General features: G+C 36.7%; 1 protein-coding gene across 9 annotated transcripts in view; it reads right to left on the reverse strand.

The window, feature by feature from the left end:
* Positions 1–16,893, reverse strand: part of LOC122528345 (glutamate receptor ionotropic, NMDA 2B) — a 206,124-nt gene extending 189,231 nt beyond the window's left edge. For 8 of the 9 annotated variants that reach the window (XM_043653376.1, XM_043653372.1, XM_043653377.1 and 5 more), the window contains exons 1-2: positions 16,382–16,892; positions 9,889–10,060 (exon numbers count right to left, since the gene is read on the reverse strand). In XM_043653376.1, the coding sequence (XP_043509311.1) occupies positions 9,889–10,060; positions 16,382–16,693 (484 nt within the window). In that variant the 5' untranslated portion in view covers positions 16,694–16,892. Of the gene's footprint in view, positions 1–9,888; positions 10,061–16,381 lie in introns of all 9 variants that reach the window. The other variant, XM_043653370.1, reaches the window with a different exon arrangement.
* Positions 16,894–17,268: the final 375 nt, after the last annotated feature.

The raw sequence follows: 17,268 nt of genomic DNA on the forward strand, positions 1-17,268 counted from the left end.
TAAGCATTTCCTGCAACCGAACGAAACTCTGATTATAGAAGGTTAATTTTGTTATTTAAAAATACGACGTCCAAGAGTGAGAATAGTGTTTCAAGTATTCGATACAACATTAACATTAAGACAACAGTAATGACAGTAAAATGAAAACAATTACTACTTTTAGACATTCAAAAACTGTCGACTAAAAATGTCCATTAATCGTCTACTAAAAGCGTTCTACTAATATGAAAGAAATGATAATAAATTGCGAGAGTGTCGTTTCAACGTAACGAGAATTCAATTTTCGAAACAGAGAGAAACAATCGGATCGCCAATACGAGTTCCCCGAAAGTAAACGAAGCGCGAACACGCACGCTGTGCTTTTCATCGCCGAAAGTGCGAAATATCTGGTTCGGGTTCGGAGGTTGCAAACAAAGGTGAACGAACAACGAAGTGGCAGCAGAGTTATTGCAAAGCTCTGATAAGCATTTATCGGCACATTTCAGCGGGCGAAATTTAGCGGTGTCACTTTTTGCACCGAGCCGAAAGTTATCTAATAAATTCGCGTGAGGTGCCGCCGGCGAAGCTCGATTAACTGCAATTAAATTGCGATTGAAACGCCAGACGATGCCTGTGTGCTTCGGGGGATGAATAAACAGCAGCGTGTCCCGGAGCGTTTCGACCATGAGCGAACGATTTGTACGTTAATTCGCGAATTGAGGCGCGTGCCCTTCGAGAGATGTATTCGACGAATCCACGAGCTGTTTCCAAAGTTATCTTCGGCGAGGAGATCTGTCCGCCCACGATTTACAAGTATAATCCTATCAAAGTATAATTTTTGGCTGACTTGTGACTATTTTGATGTTTGTTGCAGTCGGCGACTTGAAATTTCAATTAAGTTTAAATTTTATGTACACAATTAGCCACGAAAGTCCACGTGTATTTGCAGATTTCAATATTCTTCAGTATTCTTAAATATTTAAGAAAATTAAACATTTCAGACATTTTATACTAACGTATTAAATACGTTATTATTATTCTAACTACGATCAAAATAAGTTTCGTCTATCTCACGTTTTCAATTTATTCCTCTGAAAGTGTCAGAATTTTAAAATGTAGAACGATGATTAACAGAGAGGCATAATTTTCTAAATGTCTCTGAAATTAAAAGGTTGAAATTTCGAAGACAAAACGAGAGTAAATGCAAGTACCAGTAGGGAAAAGAGTCGATGAAACGACAGATGAAGAGAGACAGTTGAAATGAAACAGAAATATTGCAAAAAGTGCTCCCCGATAGTATTACGTGACTGATTTAATCGAAGCTGACATTTTTTTCAAACACCTCGGATATTGCGAAAAAAGAGCTCAATTCGGTTTTTCGAGAGCGGCGTACGCGAGGCGTCCTCGACGTGAGAGGAATCATGCATTGACCTTTCATTTGTGCCATCCTATTTCATCCCCTAAATCCCGCAGCTGAAGCTCATCTTTGTTCAGTTTTTTCTCCCACCTCCTCACCAGTTCGGAATAGAGAGATAGATAGAGAGAAAAAGAGAGAGAGGAGTGCATACACGGCCGAGTTTCATAAATCAGTCGATCACTCGGCTGTGTTTGAAAGCTTCTTGAAAAAAAGCGACGTCGACGTACCGTGAACCTATTTAAAACGAAGTCAAAGCTGCTTCGAAGGAAACGCATCCATCTTTCGTCAACGATTTTTCAGAGAAGCTTGGATACTTATCATAAATGCGAGATATCAACGTTATTTTTGAAATATTTACGTGGAAAAATATGTACAGTGACTCGTTAATAATTTTTAAAGAAATTCCTTGCCTTCATCGATACGAAATTTCTAGGAAAGCAGCCCTTGTACGAATGCGAGGAAAAAGTATCAGCGATTTTTAGAAACGTTCATTTGATAGATATATATATATATACAGTGGCTCGTGAAAGTATTTCAACTTTTACCATGAAAAACTTCTAAAGATGCATTATGTGCGTTATATAAAACTCCATGGAGCTTTATTAACAACGTGACGAGACGAAACTGTTCTAACTATGTTGGCGAAGTTTGTATTAAGTTCGAAAATATTCGTAGAATATTTTATACTTCGTATAAAATTAGCACACGATGTGAATAATCAGCTTATAATTTGGCGTATAATTTAGTGTAAAAAATGGATTTTATTAAATGTGCATTGAGGCTCGTTTAGCCTACTGGGTTTTCTTGAGGTTGTATATTTATCACAATATAAAAAAATGACATGAAAGCATATTATTATCATAATATGATAAAGTATCTGTATGTATATCTTTTATAACATTTAGTAAAACAATTTTTATTATTATTCCTTTACTAAAAAATATGAATCCTCATAAAAACTTGAGATCATGGATAGTTGATTGCATTGTACAATGTGTGTTTTCGATGAACATTTGTAACTTTTAGATATTATATTTTATAATAATTATATATATATGTATATTTAGATATTAAAATATTCTATAATAAAAAAAGGAAATTTCTGAAGACGGAAAATTATTTTTCACTTTCTTAGAATAAGGAGAATAGGAAGATCCTTTCGTCCGATTTGTACCGGCAATGAAGCGGACAAAACGAGCGAAAAACTTCGCTGTCGTTCGTTCCAATGACCACGAATGCGGCCACGAACGGTTTTTTTTTTTTTGCGATAAACCTGGCACTCCTATAAAAGGCACAAACGTACCCACAAAATGGTCCTGAACCAATCTGCCAGGTTTTTTTCGCCCATTTCGACTGACATTCGCAGGCTTACTAAAATCCGTCCTAGATTTACGATTTTCATGCGCGATGCTGTGTTTCTGAAGATTTCTCATGAACTTCTGAGAATAGTATTTCATCTGCTTATTGCATGAAATTTTTTTTTTTTAATAAAAAGGAATTAAATTTTAATACACTATCTTACTTATGATCATCTTTTATGTATTCATTTAGATACCATAGAATTTTTCAGTTTCAATGCCAAAATAATACACTTTTTTCTGTTTTCCTCCACATTCATTTACCGAAATATCGAATAAGTTTCTTTACTATAAGCAATCGTATAAATTGCGAAATAAAACGCAAGATCAAATTCTCCTTGGCAACGCCACGCTCTCTTTCCATTGCTTATAAATAGAATAGAATCGCGTGTAAATAGAAAATTCTCAAATTTAATATTTGCGAAAATCTCTAAATTCAGTACAAGTTGTACAAGTAAGATATAAATAACGTTACTAGTACAAAATGTAATAACAAACGCTAAAGTATATATGACAACTCAAAGACTTAAGGAAGGCCATACCAGAAATTGAATATTTGTATTCCCTCAAATTCAAGAATGTCTCTATTCTCTTTCTGTCTCGAATTTCGGAATATCTCTCTTCAAAATTCTCCAGGAACTCGCCAGAGTAGAAATATTATCTTACCAGACTTCACGTCTCTCCTTCGTCCCCCAAATTTTTTTCATTTCCCGGCGTTTGAGAGATCCCTCGAGAAACGTCATAAGGGAACGCAATCGAAGCATCCTTACTCTACCCGCTGTAAAATTTCCCTCTGTGCCGTGCGTTCTTTCCTCGCGGAAGAGGCATTCGGATCCTCGCAATTTTCATCCGTTTCGAAAGACATCGGCCGCTTTTGCCGGAAAGACACGTTTTCTCTTTCAAATCCGAGGCGGGTGACGTTCCACCCCTCTGGGGCTGGATTTATTTCGCGGCGAAATGCTGCCTCGGTTAAAACAGCCCGGACAGGAGTTTCCGAGGAGTTTCGGTCTCCTTAAGTCGGATCAAGCCGGAAGTCAGTGGTGAATTTGCATCTGTATAAATTTCGTTCGCCGCCACCGTCGCCAGTTCCCCGTTCGAGCCGCTCGGTTCTCTTAAATTTCCTTGTTCCTTGTGTGTGTGTGTCCCCCGAGGAGCGTCCCTCAATTAGTTAGGGGAGACGTCGAGAGAATTCTTCATTCGAAGATTTTAGAAAGCTCGACACGATTTACACGGCAAGGGTCGTCATTAAACTGCAGATCATTATGCAAATTTATATCTCTTATAGATGGGATTCTACGCAGAGGTTTGTTTCGGTAATTTCTGATACTTTGCGTATGAATTATGAGGAGATTGGAAAGATACGAGAACAGTTCTCGTGTTGATTAAACTATACATTTTTATGTGTATTCGTGTTTCTTATGGACGCAGAGATTCGTTTCACTCGGAAATGTTTTTTTTTATGTTATAACAGGAATTGAAAACGAAAGTGAATAAGGAAAACGATAAATAAAAATAAAAGGAGGAATTAAATATGGAAAAGTGGGAGAATAGTCTTCGCGTGATGCGAGGATTAATCTTCGTTTCTTGTTTCCAACTGTCGTTTAGTGTTTCTTGCAACTTTTTTTCACATCCAAAATTTCATATTTCCTTATGAACATACCTATTGTTCTCAGACATTTTTGTCTATTGTATGCATCGTATACATTTTTGCATCCTTTGCAATATGTGATAGTATTAATATTAATATTAATATTATTAGTATTAGTATTAATAATAATATTATTATTAATATTATTAATATTAGTATTATTATCGCGGGAATATTTTATTGAATAATACAGCGAAAGCGATTTTTACCGACAGATAAATTTACTTCAAAAACAAAGTCATCCGTGTAATCTAACAGAACAATAATGTATAAATTAAAGATATCACTATTGAATATTTGAACGCAGATGTTCAACGGGAGAACAGAGTTTTGGATACACTGACTTAGGATGAAGTTTGAATTACGAAGAGTGTCAGTTTTTATTTTAAAGTTCAGCGATACACATCAGAATATTTCATACGAGCTCGTTTTTATCTTTCTTTCAGAGAGACTGTTTCGATTCTTTTAACGAAATTTCATGTACGCTTTATTCTATTTTTACGATGGACCGCGTTGTCGTACAACGATTACAATTTCTTCTGAATCTTCGCCGAGAACGCGCTTCGTATTTTATTGAAAAAACAATCGCGAACTAAAATGTAATCCAAGATCTACTTTGATCTACGTGACACACTTTCAATAATTCTGTATTGTATGTTATTATATATTATTATATTATTATTATATTATATATATATATTATATATTATTATTGTCGTACAATAAATACAATTTCTTTTAAATCTCTGCTGAGAACGCGACTTATATTTTATTAAAAAAGTAATTGCGAACTATTTTAAAATCTATTTTTATTATATAATAATTCTATGTTACACAATATTGCGTATTTATACATTATTATATAACAATTTCATATCTTCGTGGACGTAAACACGTCAGTTTCCCGAGAAAGCGAAGAATTCATGAATACGATCGAAAAATCAAACGCAACGCGTGACGATGAAGTTCCATTAAAGGCGAGCACTCCATTCTACCAAGAGAAATTTTCATCCGCCTCCGACCAACGCGTCATCTGACACACATTGATCCATTTCAATGCATCCAACTTAAAATCCCTCCACCGAATATTCCCAAAAGACGAGATCGTTCGCTCGACGAAGATACTCGAAGTTAACCACACACTCAAGATAAAATCCCAATTACTCAAAGATCCAATTTCTACGGATGAAATCAGCGGAATAAACTTCAGCCCACCGAGATGCCAATGAAATGGCTCCGTTTGAGCTCTTCGAGCGCAGTTTATTTTTTTTTTCTTTTTCTTTTTCTTTTCATTCTTCTTCTGCTTCTCCTAAAGAAAAGGAGAGAAGATCGTGGACGATCGAGTCTGTTGGAAAAGTCCATTCTTTACCCGCAGCTTTATCTCGCCCTGAAGGCACAGTCGCACGAAACGGAAAACGGTCCACAGGTGTTCACCGAGAGCTTAGGCGAAAAAAATGGCCTTTACGGCTACCTCGTAAACAGCCGCTGTTCTCAGGTTCGAACGCGTTACTATCCTCCCATTGATACCGAGTTTCTTCGACACGCACGAAGACACGCAAACTACGAAAGTTACTTTATTCACGTGTCAAAGTAACACAACGTTTGTCATCGTGAGACCCCTTCGAACCTGATACAATACATTGATCGGCTCTCGAATCACGCCTTTATAAAAAGTGTTCTGTTGTCCAGTTCCTTGCAATTATTGTCACTGAGGGACGAACGAGGCGACTGGAAAATTACGCAAACTCTCAGCTTTCGCTAATTTCGTTTCATCTAGAAAATAAAACAGTCGAAACCGAAAAATTTGAAGTTTTAGAATCATCGAGTGATGGAATATCGATTTCGAAAGATCGCTGAAACGTAAACCGAATTGAGACTGTTCGTTAATGTACGTTTAATAATATTAGTATACGTATCACGGAACATATATTACATTACATACGTCTTCGTTAATATACGTATAATGTTAATATGTTCAATGAACAATGGAACAACGTTTAGTCGAATTGAGAGCGGAGTGTGAGCGTGCCGCAAGTAAATTAACACCATGGATCAAGCCCATGGATCGATGATGTTCTGTCTCTGTTACGAGATTGCTTTGTGAAATTTAGCCGGTCTCGTGTTGATATTACGTTTCTTCGAAACTGTGCCAAACTAAAAACTTTTGATTCTACGTGCAGACCTGGTGCAGTGCAAATTCCAATTTCAGAACAGAAACAAGGACGACGTAAAAATATTGCCTCCTTCGTTCAATTTCCCTTGCAGTTCGTTTTTCACAAAACGTTTGAAATGTTACACAAAATACACAACGTTTCGCGACGCAGCGATATTTTTTTACATTCTGTGTCTCCTCTTCTTGTATCTTCCTTGTATAACGTTTGATCGCAGCGCAAACGCGCCGCTCGCGTGCATCGGGTCTAAAAGGGATCTAAAGACCTCCAATTGGTAGTTAACGAACGTTTGCGATCGTGAGACCTCTTCGAGCGACCGGTAATCGATGAAGCTATCTATGCTTCGAGATCCACCGTTCTATTCGGGGCGAATTCAGCTAATCTTGCTCGAGGTGAGCGTGCAGAGAGGTGAATGAGGTGAAATCACGAGACAAGAAACGAAATACGATTGGATCAGACGTTCAGAGGCGAAGCTAAGTCCAAGATCTTTGTACAAAAGACGCGATTTGGTATTCCTCGCGAGTGTATATATTTAGGAAGAAATACAATAGAAGGTTTATTTAAGAAAACAGAGAATGTCGCGAAGCATTTGCAAATTTGGATCTTTGAAATTATTACAATCAAAATTCACATCCAAAGATTTATTTATATACATCTGATAATTATGAAAACAAGTTTCAATAATTCGTCTCTGTAGACAAAATAAGATTCGATCGTTTTCCTCCTCTCAGAAAGTTCTGCAGCATTTTTTCGTAGGAGATTTGAAAACAGAGAATTATAAATCGTTCGTAAGCTTGAAATTCACGTTTGTAAGTTCATCTGGTACGTACACTCTTGTTTAAGAGCCTTGGGATTTTTAATTTTTAATGTTTAGCAGTTATCGTAATATTTTGTAATACAATATATTAATGTATTAATAAAATCTTTATTGTATAAAGTGCATTTTATATTTATTGTATTTAATTATATTTAATAAATATAAAATGTATATTAAATACAATATATATTATATTATATATATTGTATTTAATATACATTTTATATTCATTGTATTAATTACATTATATTTAATTATAATTATATGTATTTATTGTAAATTTACATTGTGCATACCGTATTTACTATACGTAATTTATTGTATTTATTATATTTATTCTAATTTATAATTTATATTCATAGCACTATTTTTATCGTGCAAATATAACACTTGTCGTAAGATTTCTGAGCAGAGCCGTACACGGTTTCATTAGCAATGTAAATCTACTTCGAATAATCGTCTTCGAATTCTGCGGTATACTTCGTGGAATATTTGAAAATAGAGAACGTCATAAATCATTCATAGATGTCTATCTTTGAAATTCACGATTTGTAGATCTACCATCTGCATAATGTAAGTTTTATCAACAATGTAAATATCTACTTGAATAACGTTCTTCAAATTTTCCGACATCTCTCGCGCAGGTTTCGAGAACAAAGACTATCGTGGTAGATATCGTTTATAATTCTCGATCTAAGAAATACCACGAATATTCATCACTTGTAGATCCACCGATTTGATACGTTCGTGATGCAAGTTCACGGAGTAGTGATGCAAATCCTCCACCCGAACGATCTTTCGTAACAACCGAAAAGGTGGTTAAACGACCGCGATGAAAAACTACGGGGTAACCGACTCTTAATTATAATCCCAAAGTAAATCTCCTCCGACTGACCATTAATACCAGCGTTCGCCCAGCGTTCAATTGAGAATTAAATTGACATAGTCGAAGCTCCGAAGCGGAAAACGTTATTCTTGCACTTTTTTTTTTCCTCTTCCCTTCTCCCTCGTCCTTTCAATTCAGCGAAGAACGAGAAGCGGACAGAGTTGGCTCTCATAGAGCGGAGCAATGTTTGAGGAACGATTTTAACCAACTTTGACGATGAATTTTCCTCCTCGTTCTCTCCTATTTTCTTTTCTCCTTTTCCTTTTTCTTTTCCATGTCTTCGTTTAGCAGCTGAAATTCATTCGCTTCGTAATCCAAACGTAACGAATAGAATTAATTGAAACTCTCTCGCGGGAAGATCTTCGTTCGCTCTCGGTCTGTTTCATTCTTGTTATAGCCAAACTGTAGACGGGACAATAAGACGACGAAGTAAAGGGGACGGAGTCGTCGAATGTAAAGGGAGAAGCCTTTCTACGTGGACTCGCCGTAAATGGCCACGAGCAATCCCGCGAACGTGACGACATCGAGTTACGAGGCACAGAATTCTCGTTACGAAAACTTCGAAAACGTTTCGACGATCGAGAAACTTCGCCGCGCGAACGAGCTTGCAGAAATTCCGACGGACGCCGGAATAATGTTTGCGCTTTTACGAGCTTTTCGGTTAAATCTAATTAACTTTCTCTGTACGTGTGGCCAAGTTCTTTCGTAGCGGCCTAGAGTCCCTCGAGTACGAGTTTCAAACACCGACTTGTACAAGCCGCAAGTGGCTGTGCGCCTAGCGTCGAAGTCTAACGATATTCTTCGATGTTAAACAAACAGAATGCGGAACATCGCTAGGGTGGGTGATCGTTCAGTCTAGAGAGTAAGTTAGAACAACAAGCGTCTGAGGTTTTAAGGGGTTGCTACCATCAGCTCCACTGGATGAGTTTAGGCAGCGATTCTGAGACGAAACGCACAACCCTTTTCTCACCTTACCCATCACCTAAATATCCTATCCTTACATCTCCTTCCTCTATCCTCGCACCAATTGTAAATAGTTCTAAATATGTAGATAGTCATTTACTACATCCCTTCACTTTTTCTATGTGTTTCGTTGAGTGTTTTTTTTTTCAGCTGTATGACCAGACTTCTTAAAGAGCAAACAGTTTATTATATGCAAGCATGTTCATTTAGGATAATTAACCCATTGCCTTCTTTGATCATCAATAAGCATTGGTTGTTACAATATGTTATGTCACTGGAAGCATTGTGTAATAATTTAAATTATTAATCAGCACGAAGAATTCAAATTGACTACAATTTGCTTCTCCTTTCGAATCGAAATTATAATTCCTGCTACGAATGTAACTCAATGTCAAGGAGAATTTTCACGTTTCAATTGGTGAGATCGATCACTATAATTTCCGAATGGCACGTTTCGTAATGGATTAATTGCTAGATATTTCTGTCGATAATCTATGTGATATTATACACTAACTCGTAACTATTTCACGTAGAATTTATGCTAATAGATTAGACAACGGAAGGTCGATCCTAGACCGTTCTAACACGATCTGCTTTTCTAGGCGCTAGAAAACTAGAAAAGAAATAGAACGTGGAAAAGTTGACTCACCAGTGGGACTTGGTGTCAACGACTTCATGGCTACTTTCACGTGGATGTCATAACGTTGGAAAAGTCTCAGTCTCGGACCCCTCGTGCTTTTCTGCAATGTATTAACAGCGGAGGTCACTGCCTTCGTATATTCCCTGACAGCGAAGGACTTGTGCGGAACCATCATGCCCACCTGTTACACAAGAAAACACGTGTTAGTGAAACACGAGCAGAAAATGGAACTGACAGCCAAGAATGTATATTTCTATTCAAAGAATAAGAATGATTTATTTGCAGCAATTCGCCGCACATGTGTATTTTATATCCGGCAAGGGCATTATCTAAATAAAATATTTAAAAAAATATAAAATATAATAAACTATAAAATTAATAAAATATATTATGTTATCTTGAAATAATTCTTATTTAGTTTAGTTCGTTTGTTTGAAGAATTTTCTTCTAAATTATCTATAAATCACTTGACTCTCGACTAAAGCAATGTTTTTCTTCCATTTTGTATATGTTCAATAGTTTCTAATTCTATTGTACAAACTTCATTTTCTTTTGAGATTACTTTATTTCAATGAATTAATCAAAATAAAATAAAAGATCTGCAAACGATTTACTTGATTTGGCCTTAAGATAAAATTAATTTAAAAAAAATGTATTAATTATTTAAAGTTGTTTTTCAAATAAAAATGATTAATTACTTTAAATTGTCATGTTTTATCATTACTTCAAGCAAAGCTTGCTTTATATACTAGTTGTTAAAGTGAAATTAATTAAATTTTATTACAAATCATTCTGAAGAATACAAACTAAAATCAAATAGAAATTTTAATATCTAATGCTTGACGCTATTTCACTCTTACCAAAACTCTATAACTATAATTTAATTTAATAATTATGCGGATGATTTTTCGTGCGGAATATCCAATCTTATTCGAAATTTTGCTACAGTGATTTTTTATGAACAAGCTTCCTCAGCTTACAAGAAATGAAACTTAGAAAATTTTTATTGAGAAATTGAATAGCAATATAATAGCAACAAACAACAGATGTTCTGTTCTTTGGAGTTGTTACTTGTTACTTAAAAGTGAGAGAAACACCAGGCAAGTATTACGCATACGAACGGATGAAAAAGTGCATCCAGAGTGTTCACTTTGTTACAACGAGAATGGATCAACGCGCACCTGTTGCGCAAATCGATCGCGCCAGATGAATGGCACGTAGACAGAGAACGGACAGTAAGTTACATTTCTGCCTATTACCTTGCAAACTTTCCTCGAGTGCATTCTTGGCCACGTCCAAATTCGTCACAACACGAACTTATTGCTTATTCGAGACGGAAAATGACTGTTTCCTAGTTTGCCCCAAAAATAATTAATAAGCAAATAAATTTTTCTTCGAAATTATTTTATAGTTACAAGAATTTGTCGGTGATGTGTTTAATAATAAATAAAACTTTCAGGATTTAAAAGTGCGTGTAATAAATTTTTAATAAATGAAAATAAATTATTAAATTAAATGTTTTAATAGATAAAACTTTCAGCGTTTAAAAGTGCGTTTGCATGTAAATAGATTTGAGAAACGGGAAGAAATAATTTTTAATTGAATAACATTTCAGACCTAAACATCGGAGAAACGTGTTTCAACCCCAAAAATGTTTCGTAGATTCCAATACATTCTCCGATTACAAACATTCTTGCAAATTATTTTTGCCAACTTGAATTTCCGAACGTCCGGATGTTACATTCTGCGCGTTTGGATTTTTAAATTTCGCGCGAGCGCGTGAAAGATCAACAGCTGAATGATAAAATCTGAGCCGCAGTTGGTATTCATAAATTCAAAGTGTATAACACTGGATTATCATTTGATATTGTAATCTCGTCGTGTCGAAACTCGACGATCGTTCTATCTTCGTCCCGGCTTCATCTCACGAGTTGAAAACGCCGAGTGAACTATAATTGAGACATACTTTTCGGAAAGTTCTTGGTTCCTCGGCAAGAAGGAACATCACTCCCCTCACCCATTTCACGCTGAGATATATGGTTAATTAGAAATGTAAATCATGCCGCTTTCGCAATTAGACATCGCGACCCTATTCTAGCTGAGGAGGGCACGCCGCCATAATTGCTGCCGTTTTCGCGGCAGTTTAACTTGATGATTCAAAAATTGGGCTCTCTTGCCCCGTTTTCTCTCGTTCACCACTTTTGTTCGTTCTTTCATCGCTTCTTCTTTATCTTCCGTGTATTTCAGTTTCTTTCTTTCTTTTTCATCCCTCAAAATCTCAATTTTCCTCCCCTTTTTCGCGCAGAAATGCCTTTCTCTCGTCCATTTTCCACATTCTTCATTTCACGCACGCTGCGTGAATTTTATCTCCACTCGTGTCTCCAATTCCCTCGGTCACTCTTCTTTTTTCGTTCGTCTCGCAGAAACGATTCCACTCGCCCTTCTAGCCTTCGCTAATTTATGCGGACTTTATTCCTCCTCTTCTGTTTCCAACGCCAACAAGGTTGCAGCGTAATTTATTCATCTCGCGATGTTCGTATCATTCCGTGCAGGTGAATTTCACATTTTTCCCAAGTTCTCGCGAATTTTCAGCTAAACAGTTGAAATCCACTTGAAAACTTGAAGTTAATTCGCCCGCGCGAAATGAAGTGGGCATTACACTTTCGATGATTTCATAATTCTGAAAATTCTCTCTTAACAAGGAACGAATTAAAAAAAAAAATCACCTTTCCGTTAGAAAAATTACTTTCCTCCTCGAGAAACTCGCGTGGAATCTGTTTCCATTGTTTCGCTGAAAAATAAGCTGAAATTGGAAATTGAATGGAACGAAATAAAATGGACATTTCAATTCCCAGAATTTACCTAAGCTTCAATAATTTATTTATTTATTTTTTTCAAGTTTTCACCGTCTGTCTACAATCCAAACGAAGAAAGAAGTAATACAAAAAATATATATATATATCTCCCCGCCAGAATTTAACCATCCACGGTGCCATTCGTTCAAGGCAATGAACGCAGTGGGCTTTACCCGAAAACGCTTCGATTGTTTGGAAGTCGGTTTCCTCGAGAGCAAAACTCCGCGGTAGATCGCGACGTCGATCGTTGTCTGGCAGCGGAGAGTATGCATTACGATGATTAAACGTCAGTTTGATGGCCGATCGAGAGCGATAATCCGCGTCGACGAAAATGGAGAGTAATGGGCGCGGTACGGAATAATTACTCGAGGAGCCGGCTTCCGCCGTGACGCGTTTAAAACGATCCACACCGCGGCGAAATTATATCTCTCGGGGAAGAAGCCGGTAATTACCGCGTGGACGATATTTCAGTCGGGCCAATTGGAAAAAAGGATCCGCGCAAACCGACTGTCGCCATCGTGTAATTAGCGTACAACGCGGCCGCGATTATTCTTCGAGGATTCAATTAATCCGACGGGGATCCCTTTTGCTAGCGTGGAAACGGTGTGAACGTTGTGTTAGAATTTTGATTATTATCCAACATGGTAATCGCGAAAGTACTCGACTCGAACAATTGCTACGAGACATTTGTATTAACTATACATGATTGTGTATCTGTCATTCGATGAAATAATAAATTTAAGTATTGTATGTAAAATAATTATGAATTTAACATGATAAAATAATAAATTTAAGTACAGATTTTATAGATTGATAGATTTTGTAAAAATTGCTTTACGATATATTAGTTTATATAATCGTCTTTATTAATATTATTAAAAAGATAGCTAAATTAATCTAATACAATTGGAATGTAACTTTGTATATTATTATGTACTAGTATTGTTATTTTATGTATTATTGTTATTTAATTGCAGTAAGTATAAGTTAACTGAATTGTGTATATATATCATGATAAAATTCGATCATACAATTATTAAATTTTTCGTAATAAACTACTGAACTACGAATATTACTGAAACGAAACGAATGTCTATTGTGACTACATTGATAAACTTGAAGTAAATTTGGAAATATATGTACAAGATATTTATTGTAAACGTATTTTAGTGACGTGTAAATATAATGTAACGCCTATGAAATATACTTGTGTTAAATTTCTTCCAATTTCAATTTGATACAATAATGTGAATTAATGGAGAAATACGCGTTCACAATTTTTGAGCGCATCATTCGCGCAATATTTCTCTCTTAGAACTAGAATCACGTTCCAAAAATACCTCTTCTACTTGGAGATAGAAGATTATCCAATTTAAGAGAATACGTCAGTGAGCTCATCGTTTATTAAACAAAATCGATCCATCCTAGAGGAATGCCATATCGCGAAGACCGGAGAAATCCGTTTTCTTAGTATCCGAGACCATTGAATTTTTTATCATACTTACTTCGAAAAGGAACTAAAGTCGCCTCGAGACCCAAATGAAAAGAGCGGAAAGAAAGAAAAAAAAAAGAAAGGGGAACGAAGGGAGTCGCTTTTAGTCTTGGAGAGATTCGTCTTCTGATAGAAATTCTAGCTCTGGAATGTTGTCCTGATTACTGCTGTTCAAACTATCCGAAGAAGAAAATTATCGGGAATACCGAAGAACGAGAAGAAACGTACGAGGGAACGAGGTCATTTAATTTTATCGTTCCAAGTGTTCTCATCCATTAGCGGAACTGAAAACGCGTAGATGGAACGGCAGATAATACAATCACACGTAATAAAGCATAACGTTAAAGATGAAGTTTTCGTCGAGAAAAAGAAAATCGAGCAACTTGCTTATACTGTAGCATCTCTCTTTTTTTCGATTCTTCGATTTTCAATCCAGTAATAATTGTTTTTCTTTTCTTTTGACAATAATAAATATTTTCTGCCTGAAGGAAGATTTAGTTAAATTATTAGGTTTAGTTAAATTAGGTTTAGTTATTAGATTCAGTTAAATTATTACAATAATAAATATTTTCTGCTTGAAGGAAGATTTAGTTTAATTTTACGTCGAAACGATTTAGTTTAATTTTAAAACGTCTGATTACTAAAATAAAAGTTACATTGATGTATAAAAATTCAAAGATCGTAGCGGCATTAATTCATATATTTCATTTACGTATTTGATTTATTTTAAGTAGAAAGATTTTATTTTCGTTTAAAAAAAAAAATATGCATGACGTTCGAGTATAGTAAATTTCAAAAAAAATAATCAATCCCGAGTATATTTGCTCTGTAAGTTTATCACGTAGTCTTCATACATCAAGCTTGAGTGAAAAACCATGTTTCCCATGGAAGACGAAGACCTCCTTGAGAAAATACTTTTCTTGAGGACACCATGACTCAAAATCTTTCTACGTACACGTAATTATATTTCAAGTTGAGACTAAGATAGAAACTACAGTTTTTATACCAAAACATTTTTTCTGTCATCAAACATGTTCTCAAAACTCACACTTATACACCGGTAAAATAACGTGGGCGAAGCAAACATTTATTTCCCCAGCCTAAGTTGTTGAAACCTGTCTCGAACGTATCAACCTAAACTTGAATAAATTTCGGGTCACATTGAAATCATCGACACAGAATTCTTCGACACTGTTTTCACCGACAATATTTCATCGACTCCAGATTTGTCCTACAACAGTTTTAGCCGACGATGATACTGATCGATGACATTACCATGATATTTGTTCATCATTGTTTTTCTAACGATAACGCAAGGTTTAGGTTAGGTTTAGTTATATTTTATTTTTAGTTGATAATATATATTCTGTAACAACAGGACCATCATTTTCTGGATATGGTCGAGACATTTTTATATGATTAACTATTTTCACTAACAATAAGAATGATTATAACTCTATTCGATATACAACTAGTAGCAATAACCACAGCCGAATGTAAACTGAGGCAACGTCAGTGGCAATATGCAATTGTCTAATGTCATTGTTGATAAAAACTGTTGTCGGGTAAAGTCGCTGTCGGGCAAATATTGCCTGTGAAAACAGTGTCAATAATTTCAATGGGACCCATAAATTTTCACTGAACAATCTATTATATTGCACAAACGAATCCATTGCTTTTGAAGAAAGCAATCTCGTCTTGTTTTATTGAAGCTTCGCTTCGACTCAACGCAACGAACCAGACACCGCGGAATTCCGTTTCCTCTCAACAGCCAATTCGCGTGAAAATTGGCAACCGTGGCGATTAAAATCCTTAACCCTTTCGTTACGGCAGTCCGCTCCGCAGAGCTGACGCCACTGAATGGGGCACCGCGCCGCGAAGTGTGCACATTGCACGTCTGTAAAGTAAACTGGTTTTCGACGTACTTCTTTAAGTTTTACATAACGACATATTTGGAGACTTTGAAATTATTACAAATAATAATACAATTTAATTCGAAAAATTTTCAGTAATTTAATTCAGAATGATAAATTTTAAAACAAGGGTACACACAGGTCATCCGGCGCTCGTAACGAACGTGTTAAAGGTAACTAGGTTCCAACAGCGATAAGACTCGATCCAACGATCGAGAGAATTCCCCGAAATTCGCGCTTACCCTCAAATAGGTGGTGTTGTAGCTGTTCCTGTTGTCGCCGGGCTGCGGCGCGAGCGTGAACTTGGAGGATGGCGGCAACGGTGTGGTGGTCGTGGTGGTGAACGGTCTCTGCCTCGTGGAATTCGGAAATCTCGCCTCGCCGAGTTTCACGCCCGAGTGGCCTCGTCCACTGAGCAGCCCGGTGCCTTTCGAGTGCGAGCTGCGGTCGCTGGTGCCGATCTGTATGCCGCTGCCACCCCTCGTCACGCCGCCGTTCTGCAAGCTAGCGGCCACCGAGAGGAGTGACACGAACGCGAACAGAAGCCAACTCATTTTTTCACCGAGTTACCGGAACGCTCGTTATGGTGTTCCTTGCTGGTGCCAGTGCTCTTTCGCGCGTCTGTCGTCCACTTGTGCCTCGCCTTGCTTCCATTCAGCAGCAGCCGGTGAGCTCAGTCGCGACGCGGTCCCGTTCCATTTCTCGCGTCCGGCTGGGCATTCCTTGCCTTTTCGCGGCCCCTCATCCTCTGCTTCAGAGACCCTGAAACGCAGATTATCCTCGGTTAGATGGTAGCTCCTCAGGGGCGAAAGAGTGGACCGAGGGTAGCTTTGACCGAGGGTTAGAGTCGTAATTGGTTCGAGGTCTTGGGTAAGTGATTTCGTGCGATTAATTGGCACTCTGGGATAAAACGATGTTGAGTATTATTAATTATTAATTAATATTTGTGCTTCAGATGTTTCTACACGCAACATGAATTTAATTATCTAGTTTGCTCATAAAATAGAAGATCAAGTATAAGTAATGTATACTCGTGTACGTTACAATTTAGTTGAATTATCTAGCTTGAAGAATTGAAACAATAATAAAAGAAACAATCATAATTATGTATCAGGAAAGCGTATGAAAT

Source organism: Frieseomelitta varia, unplaced genomic scaffold (genome assembly GCF_011392965.1).
Source record: "Frieseomelitta varia isolate USP_RPSP 00005682 unplaced genomic scaffold, Fvar_1.2 scaffold_249, whole genome shotgun sequence".
Lineage (NCBI taxonomy): Eukaryota > Metazoa > Arthropoda > Insecta > Hymenoptera > Apidae > Frieseomelitta > Frieseomelitta varia.